This window comes from Betta splendens, chromosome 21, assembly GCF_900634795.4.
Source record: "Betta splendens chromosome 21, fBetSpl5.4, whole genome shotgun sequence".
Lineage (NCBI taxonomy): Eukaryota > Metazoa > Chordata > Actinopteri > Anabantiformes > Osphronemidae > Betta > Betta splendens.
In genome coordinates, this window is record NC_040899.1 from 14579821 (window position 1) to 14589459 (window position 9639).

Genomic DNA, 9639 nt, shown 5'->3' on the forward strand with positions numbered 1-9639 from the left:
CGCACAATCGGGCCGGAGCCGTGGAGCCCATCAACCTGTCCTCGCCATAGAATCCCTCCCCCACGGCGCCACACATTGACGACAATTTGCCATTGTAGTGACTGTAGAAATGCTGCAAGTGACATCGGAGAAAAAAGTTTAGATTGTCATTAAAAAAGCACAAAATAATAAACATATGTATAAATGTATAAACGTGTATAAACAGAGGAAATTGAGAGGCTTTTCTGTAAAAGTAGTAAATAACGAGCAACTGCGCTCACAGTGAACTCCCCGAGTTACAAGTTGCTTACAGAGTGAGCGAGTTGTTAGTGATGTCATTGTGTGTTTGGGCAGAGCTATATGTTAATGTGGCTGTTATGTGTGTCTTTTTATTTTACTTATTTTTTTTTTTGCTCTGACAAAAACAATATTCTGGATAATTTTCAGTTTCAGATAAATCGAGGTTTATTAAATGTAACTATTACAGACAGCTTTTTATTGTGTAAATGTATGCATTATTTTCTTTCGATAAAAAAATGCCAAAAATTGCATTGCTAATCAAATGTACAAAATAAAAAATTCATATTGTATATATTTTTTGTATTTGAAGTGTTGGTGTCTCTGTCTGTCTGTCTGTCTGTCTGTCTGTCTGTCTGTTTACAGCCCCAATTACAAAATTATTGATAATGTGTAAAACATAAACAAAATCTATGCAATTCTACTTATATCCCATTTATTCACAACTTCAAAACAACATATTACTTATTGAAACTAAGACTAGGAACTATTAGCTCATTTTTAATTTAATGAGAGCACCACCCCTGTGATGGGCTGGCGACCTGTCCAGGATATCCCGCCTCTTGCTCAGTGACAGCTGGGATAGGCTCCAGGTCCTAGCATGATAGACGGATGCTTGGATGGATGCATGGCAGCAACACATCTCAAAAAAGTTGGAACAGGAGCAAAAAGCTCAGGGTAATTGCCCAAAATCAAAAACAGGAGAAGCATCTGACAATTAATTAGGGAAACTAGCAATGGGTCAGTAACATGACAGGGTATAAGAAGCACAGCCTCTTTATGAAAGCCAGACAAGGGTTGATAAATCTGAAACAAACTGGGTCCTTAAATTATGGAACAATTTCAGAAGAATGTTCTTCAACAGAAAATTCCACCATATACAGTAAAATTACAATTATTTGTCAGAATTTGTTGGATTAGGTCTTTGTGTGTAAGGGAGAAGGATACAGATCTAAACTGGATATATGTGATCTTGGAAGACTTCCAAAAATTACTGAATATGACACAGTTTGCTGTGCAATTCACAAACGCACGTTATGGTTATATATTAGAAAATTGCTCAGATGAATCCAAATTTGAAATTGAACAGTAGATTAAAGAAACTCAGGGCCATCTAGAGTGTTGTGTAGAGTTATGAGTGGACAGTTCAAAAGCCTACAGCTCTAATGGTTTATGGGATATGGGCTGTAAGTTAAGTTAATGTGTTGAAAGTGACATGTGTTTTAGTGATTTTAGAGCAACAGCTCCATATGCATATCAGCGTCTCTTTCTTGCATATTTCAGCATGACAATATTGACATACATATTATCCAACACAACAGTGCGGCAGCAACAGTGCTGAACTGGCCCGATGGTGTCCTATTAAACAAAATATATGGCAACAAAGACCCAGGAATGATTACCTGCATCAGATCAGGATGAGGAAACATTTCTTTGCTAATACTCCAGCAACTAATGTCTTTACTTCCCATATGTTTTTCTAGGCAGTGGTTAAAAGAGCAGCTGCTGCTACATAATAATAAACATCAACTTGGTTATGATGTGTTGCTGCCATCAACCTCAGAATGAGCTCATATTTTCCATGATATAATAATATGTCAGTTGCAGCATCTGATATTTTGACCACATTATATTAAATTAAAATAATATAGATTGATGAGAATTGCAAATAATTGCATTCTTTTTTATTTAGGTTTTACACATCATCCAACTTCATCAGAAATGGGATTGTATATCACAATGCTGGTAATCTGTCATTGCATAAACTTGTTATATCTCACACATATGTCTTTATTGTGCAATTAAGCATGCATGGAATAAAATGCAGATCTGAAATGAGTGACTGTATCACTGTACCTACTGCCAGAGGCAGTAAATGCCTCTCAACTTCTAGTCTTCACAGATCTGAAATGAGCAGCAGAGTAAAAGAAAACAAGTAGAGGCAAAGATCCAGTCAGCTTGTCAGAACATTTACCTTTGAATTTGACAAATTGATTTCAAATTCTTACCCTCTTTTTTTCAGACATTGGAGGGTGGGGGTAGTCTTTGGAATGGCTCCGGAGTCATTACAGAGGAGAGAAATACTTCCTATAAAAAAGTATGAAGCTGCGGATGACAGATGACCTCCAGGCTGGAGGAAATGACTGGGTCATTGGGAAGATGCTCACTCAATAAGTAATTTGGTCCAAAATAATTACACAGTGGACTGCTGTCAGCAGCAGCTGCAGCAACATGTTTTCAGTTTACCATCTAAGATACTCTGAGCAGCTGTTAAAGCAAAGTATACTCTAAGTTATCTATCTATCTCTGTTTACATAAAAATATGGTTTGTGATGCAGCTGAAATTCTGACATTTTACCAAAATTTCCTCAATACCACACTTGAAACACAAATAAAATCTGTACAATGAATAATATAAACTTGTTGTGTTAAGTGGGCAGATAGTTAGATGATATTAAAGTGATCATTGATTTATCTGAATTTCAGTGATTTTAAACTATGAATGCCTTTTGTTATAAAACACCTGGTAAATTTAAAACATTTGACACGTGGTAGAATTATTTTTTCTAAAAACTGGCACTAATATCCACATGGTTTTCAGCTAGGATTTTAAGTATACAATTTATTTTAAGAACTGTATTTATTTTATAATCATTGTCAAACCTGGTATACTCAACCCAAATGGTTGAGCCAATATTTTAACTGAAGGGTAACGGAGACCTTATGTCATATTTTTGTCAAAGCCTATACTAGAAATGTCTTGTTTCAAATATCTGAGAATTTAATTAGCAGGCCTGGCTTTGTTTATACACACAATACACATAGAATTTAAAATCCCATATTTGCCATTATTCTACGTGTTGTTTTTTAATATTTCTGTGTTATATATTTTATGAATTGCTGCTTCTTTAGCTTATTTGGGCAGTGAAAGGCAGAAATGCCACGCCGCTGTTTGCCGCTCGCTCCAGGTTCCCTGCTATAGCTTGTGTATTTTTGTGAGGACTGCGGAGCGCTGGCTGATGAAATGTGTGAACACAGAGAGACCGGGAAGCAATTTCATGCTCTGCAACACTTTGAACAGCGCTGATAGCGGCGCAGCAAGCAGTGTAAATTCACCTCCTTTCCAAACACCTATGAATATGGATTCAGTTGTCCCACTCACTTGAACCAATGGGCTGCGACCCACACACGAGCGCGCTCACGGACAATCACGTCCATATATTAATTGAATATTCGGTGTCATCTACTAAGAAATTGGAGATTTTTCTTTTTTTTCCAATAGAAAAGTGTTTATTTGGAAACATGGTTTTAATGCACAGCATATATCACATCTGGCGCTGTTTGCAGTGTGTCTGCTGGCCTGCAGGCCTCTGCACCTTTACCTGTCACAATAAGGCAACAACTGGGGCCAAATGTTCAGCAGTGAGTTGCTGAATACAGTGGAAGCGTTCTGTATATTTACTTGTTTAGTAATTTTATCGTCATGATAAAAGTGTCCAATCTATACAAAGGAAAGTAATATGCAATAAAGAGTGTGTGAGTGTTGAACACAAAAACACTGACATTTAATGTTCTGTGTTTCTAAACCTTCCTCACACTAACAAAAAACAAACAAAAAATACTGGAGTAGTTATAAATAAGGTTCCATAAAGACAATGCGGACGTGTGTAAGGCGGTCACCTTTCGGGAGTGTATGATTTTCAGATTTTCATAAATGTTTCGCTAATTTGATTCCAAGTAAAGTGATTGGGAGAGTTCTCTGCGTCGTCAGCGTGGCGTCTTGTGGCCAAGATGTCCAGTTTTGACAATAGGATTATTAGTTTCCGTACAAGTCAGCTTGTCTAACACACAATCACACAACTCTGGTGATTTCTGTCGCGCTGTCGGGTTGTTGTGGTGTGTCGTGGCCGCTGGGCTCGTGTGTGCGGCTGCAGCCAGAGTAACGTGGGCGCAGAATTGCACAGGAGACGCCGACGCTATGGCTGTGGAACGGGGCCGCTGCTGTGTGTTTTACTTCTCGTTTATCAAACTGTCCAGGGTGTGGTTCCGATAAAATCTTTGGTTTTACGGTGGCAGCTCAATTCGAAACAACAAAAGGTCCGTTTATTACGCCGTAGTCACTTCGAAGGAGCAGGAGAGGGAGGTGAGTGCGGGCACAGTTCCATCTCAAACTCCCTCCCCAGTCTCATCATTAAATTAGATATTATTTATAATGTATACAACGCATGTAGCCGTGTGTCCTCCGCTTCTCAGTCGCTGTCCTCCTTGTCCTCCTGAATGGTGGTGGTAGAGTGGTTGTACAGTCCCTGCGCCATCAGCTGCAGCGCCAGCCCGTTTTTGAAGCCGCTGGCCTTTTTGATTTTGGCCCGCTTGTTCTGAAACCAGATCTTGATCTGGGACTCGTTGAGGTTTAGCTCCTGCGCGAGAGACTGCCGCCGTTGCTCCGTGATGTAGCGGTTCACCTGGAACTCCGTCTTCAGTCTCTGCAGCTGCTCGGCGGTGAAGGCCGTGCGCGGCCGCTTGTCCTCTTTGCCGCTTTTCGACTTTTTTAGTTTCCGTGTCCTTGGGCCTGCAGTAAGGGCGAAAGGACAAGAGAGCGAGAATATGAATATTCAGCGCACAGGCTAACAGACAATGAATATTGATCACTGGCGTAGCGTAATATAACAAATGTGTGTAATTACAACCGTGATATGTAATGATAACTGACTGTTATTATCGGCATTATTATTATTATTTGTAGGCTTAGTTTATTTTATTATTTATTATCAATTCTTTTGTATATACTACAACAGAAATGTCATAAAAACAAAATCATAAACCCGTTGACATACGATTTAACAGAAACCGACGCGTCATCTAATACAAGTGCGTTTATGGCAAAAAATGTAATTGTCTCTGTTTTCACTTTTACTTGGAAAATAAAAAGCGTAGTTAATGAACTGAAGTGTATCCTGCATCAAGGCAACAGAGGCTCATATTTATCTTTTTTTATTGTGCTTTATTTTGTCATGCTTTAATTACAGAAGTTCATTCATTGTGTTTTCGTTTTTATTCTAGCTCAGCTGTTCACCTGAAACATCAAGTCAGACATTTACAAACCTGTTACAGCCACCACAGGACAAATGCCTGCTGAACCATGCAGCACATTCCTGATACAAGAAACGTGCCACCCACAGCCATGAACCATCTTCTGTCGTCTATAATCCGATATTACTTCTACACCATATTTTATTAAAAAACACTCACACATGAAAATTAAAACATATGGAAATAACTTATTCAGTCAAGGTGTGGACTCATTTTGTTTCACAAATCAATTTTAACCTTTTTTGAGAAAATAACACTGTTGGAAACTACACGTTAGAAAATCCCAGGGTAAGAATAAGGCGCGTGTTTATATGTGCCTACATCACACATGCTACCGTTTGTTATTGTTCTTTATTTGATTGAAAACCAGTCATTTAAGTCTCAATTATACTAAATTATAATCTAACTTAATTTTAAACGTCAAGAATGTATTTCCCAAATTTGAATTGTGCCAGTGGACCTTCAGGTTTGTGGCCATTAATTAATCTAAACACATTATGACTTGTTTTAGTACATTCATATTTTTTGGTGGAAAAATCAATACCTCGCGTGATAAAAAATAACGTGTAGTGGTTTCATTGTGAATAGAACGCTCACAATTGGATTTTTTCACGAAACTACTGCCTTACCAGATGAAGGTCTGTCTGAGTAGCGCGTGCAGTAGACCCACGCAGGCCAGAGCAGGGGTTGGGTTTCCGGTGTCGGAACCCCGGTAGCGTTCAGCACCACCAGCGAGGAGGCGTTTTCCCCGCCGCCGCTGCCGGTCCTCTCCTCGCCCTTCACGCCACTGTTCCCGGTGGACACGACGGCGACCGTCGCAGCTCCGCCGCCGCTCTTCTTCGGACTCGTCAGGGAGGTGGAGGACGACGTGCTGTCGTTGGAGTCGTGGCACGGCGTCAGGTTGAAGCTCGGTCTACTGATCTGCTCGCGGCCGGACGTCTGCGCCCTGTCCCGTGGGCCCAGCTCGTGCTCCTTCTTGCAGCCAAAGTCTGGCCTCAAAATGTTGTCAATGAAAAAGTTGGTGGTTCTGTGGGCTTGGTGGGCGGCCTGCAGAGGCAACATGTGCGGCGAAGGCAGGCTGGGAGACGACGAGACGCTCTCCTCCCCGCTGCTATCCGTGCTGTTAAGGTCCCTCTGCTCCTCCATCGCTGCGTCTGTACCACGCGTGGCTAGTGTTCTCTCAGTCCACGTCCACTCAGACAGCCCGCGTTTGTATCCAAAATGTGAGTACGGGAAAATCTAAAACATTGTTATTTTCTCGCCGAAAAATCTTAATTGGTGTAATTATTTGCAAACTGTTGACGTGTCGCGTGCGTAAAGGTGCTGCGGCGCGTCATGGTCTGTGGCTTACTATCAGAACGCTCGTGGTTGCTATTGCGCACTACTTTCATACACTCTCTGTTTTTTGTATAACGACGGGCTCTTCACAAAGTCCTCACATCACATCACCATGCGCCCACACACACACACACACACACACACACACACAGACACACACACACACACACACAAACCAGAGGCGTATGAATAACATTAAAAGCCCACTAAACCAATCACCGCCCGGGACACTTTTGGACACGGGGTGACGACGTCCAATAATGTCAAGCGTCTCTCATCCAAGAGCGGAGCTATAGAGCAGCGAGCAAGCTTCAGAGAGAAAGGCAACAAGAGATTATCACTGCTCTGCTTCAGCCTTGTTACGGAATATGTGTACACGTGTGTTCAGGCACAGCCGTACGGGAGAACACGTACTGTAGACAAGCACGGGACGTCCGCGCGAAACAACGTGATTTATGCTTTGTCTCGGTAACCGGCTAATTGTCTGCTCGCATTCTGTTTCCAATTATCAAACTGGTGCTTTTTCTCAGTGCAAACCTTCATTCCAGACATTATGGGGAGGTTCACAGCATGCGCACAAGTTCACACTACACACCATGCTTATTATTACGTATTATTACAGTTTGTTATATAATGCAAACACACACCTACATTTGTATCTGTTAAAGCGCACACGCCTCCAGTTTCAGTACGAAGCCACCTTCCGGGGTTTCCTCCTCCTTTTTGAGCTACTTCCACATTGGCACTCGGTGTATTGTTTTTTGGTTTGCAATACATGATCGTATCTCTCTATGATCGATGCTGGTGGATACGGTTTTGTGGCTTATCCCACCTGACCTGTCGAATGGTCATCAAATGCCACCCTCTCAGCACTAACACTTCATCAAAGTGTTGGCAACGTTTAGATTAGTGAAAGATACGGTTCAAAGGGACCATTTAAACAGATTATTAACCGAAAAGCTACTGAAAACGGTACGGAGAAAACAAATTAAATGGCCTTTTTTCTGTACTACTGTATGCCAAAAAACTTGACAAGACAGTTTTATGAATAAAAATTTAGCCTAATTGTTGTAATTCTAGAAAAATATGGCATCATGACACTCTTTCCCTTTTCAAATCATATAATTGGTGAAAATGTGAATTGTGTATAGTTGCCAACACATTACAAAACTACCGGGGAAGTGAAACAGCAATTTTTCCTTCAGCTGCTTTTTATTTAGCGAGATTTTCCATCGTAAATCTACTTTACAGTCACACACGCTCAACTGCTATAATTACTAAATGCCTCATTCTACAATAAACAGTGGAATCTACTGTTGCATCAAACAACCCCGTAGGTGAGTAAATGAGAAACAACCTCAGTGTCTTCATTTACAATGTAGATTATAAAAGCAAAAAATAAATAAAAATAAATATCACATGTCATGGCAGTCTGTCATGGCAGGAGACACGCACATAAGGGACACCACACAACTAAAGGGTATAAAAAACCGTTCGTTTCATTAAAAATGTATTTACACTACATAAAATCATGTTTCTTGTGTTATTAAATGTGATAAATGGTTCACTTTTTTTACTACCTCACCCGTTCGCGCACGCAAACACACTGTGTGGCAGAGCTGCAATGCAGTTTAACCTGACACACGGGAGCAACCTGGGTTCAATGTCTGGCCCAAAGACAGGCAGAAATCGAACCATTCGTCCGATGATTGGTGAGAGACTGCTGCCCCAATACAATAGCCCATTAGTATTAATAGGTAGGTATATTAATAGATAGTTTATTAGTGTCAAGCTGCGAGTGCAACCTTATAAAGATTAAGAAAACTGTTCAGTCGGGCCAAGAGCTGACGCATCCGTTCATCCAGATCTAAAAAGATAAATAAAAAAAAAAAAGAAAGAATAATTTTATTTGTATATGTAGCTATATGACAATTTAAAGGTATCAGAACCAACCCAAAATCTAGGGTAATCAGCTGGTCGCAGATTTAAAACAAACATTTGAGCACAAGGATCCTTGGCGTTGTTTAACTGCAACAACCGAGGTAAGAAGGGTCAGATTAAATGTTTATCATCCCACATGTGCCTCGCAGTGTATCATACGACGTGAATATACTCGCTCAGCGCGGTAGAGAAATTATGTCAGACTGACATCTAGCGGACAACAACAGCAGCACAAAGTACAAATGGAAACCGAATGAACATGACGAATCTGAAGTGACTGTTAGGTCTACGCTGCATATTTTATGTGGATAACAGACCGACTGCCATATGACGTATTTTTTACTTTAAAACAAATTAGCCTATTCGTAATTAACCAAGAACACTCATTGGATTTATTGGATTTATTTTAAGATTGTGCGAAAATATATTAAGAAAAATCCATTGTACGTTTATTTTACTACATTTTACTCACGCGTCGGGCACGGTAAAATGAAGGGGAACAAAAGCGATTGTTTGCCTGCTCAGGTTTATGGATTTCAGCTGTTGTTGATCAATACACAATTTTGCTTAAGTAAATTATTATTCTTTATACCGAATAATGAATATTCTCAATATTCTCTTTGAGTCGTACACAATGCATGCAGAAATGTAACTTTTTGACTGTGTTTATTGATTTGATTTCCACATAGCATTTTCAAAATTAATTTTTTAAACAGCAACATGTACAATTCAAACTGTAGGAAATTTCCTCTGGAGGGACTTTAGAGCAGTAGTGTAATGCTGAGGGTCATGGGCTTATGCCAAGGCTAAGTGCTGTCAAGTGGTGTAAGGTAGTATTTATATTGTTTGCTTTCATCAGCGGGTTGCAAGTTCTGCAAAGCCATATTGAGCATAGCACCTTCCTGAAGCGCATCTCTGCTCTCTCTTAAAAATAAGGAAATTGTGGTCTTTGAATCATTGGCAGCCACAGCAGCAGGAATCATGCTCGGAACT

The 9639-nt window shown here is 40.3% G+C and overlaps 1 protein-coding gene across 1 annotated transcript; it reads right to left on the minus strand.

The window, feature by feature from the left end:
- Positions 1–365: 365 nt before the first annotated feature.
- LOC114847319 (homeobox protein engrailed-1-B-like) lies at positions 366–7131 on the minus strand. Its single transcript, XM_029136913.3, has 2 exons — positions 5997–7131; positions 366–4846 (listed from the first exon to the last, which is right to left on the minus strand). The coding sequence occupies exons 1-2, from the start codon at positions 6511–6513 to the stop codon at positions 4527–4529; spliced, it is 837 nt and encodes a 278-aa protein (XP_028992746.1). The 5' UTR covers positions 6514–7131; the 3' UTR covers positions 366–4526.
- Positions 7132–9639: the final 2508 nt, after the last annotated feature.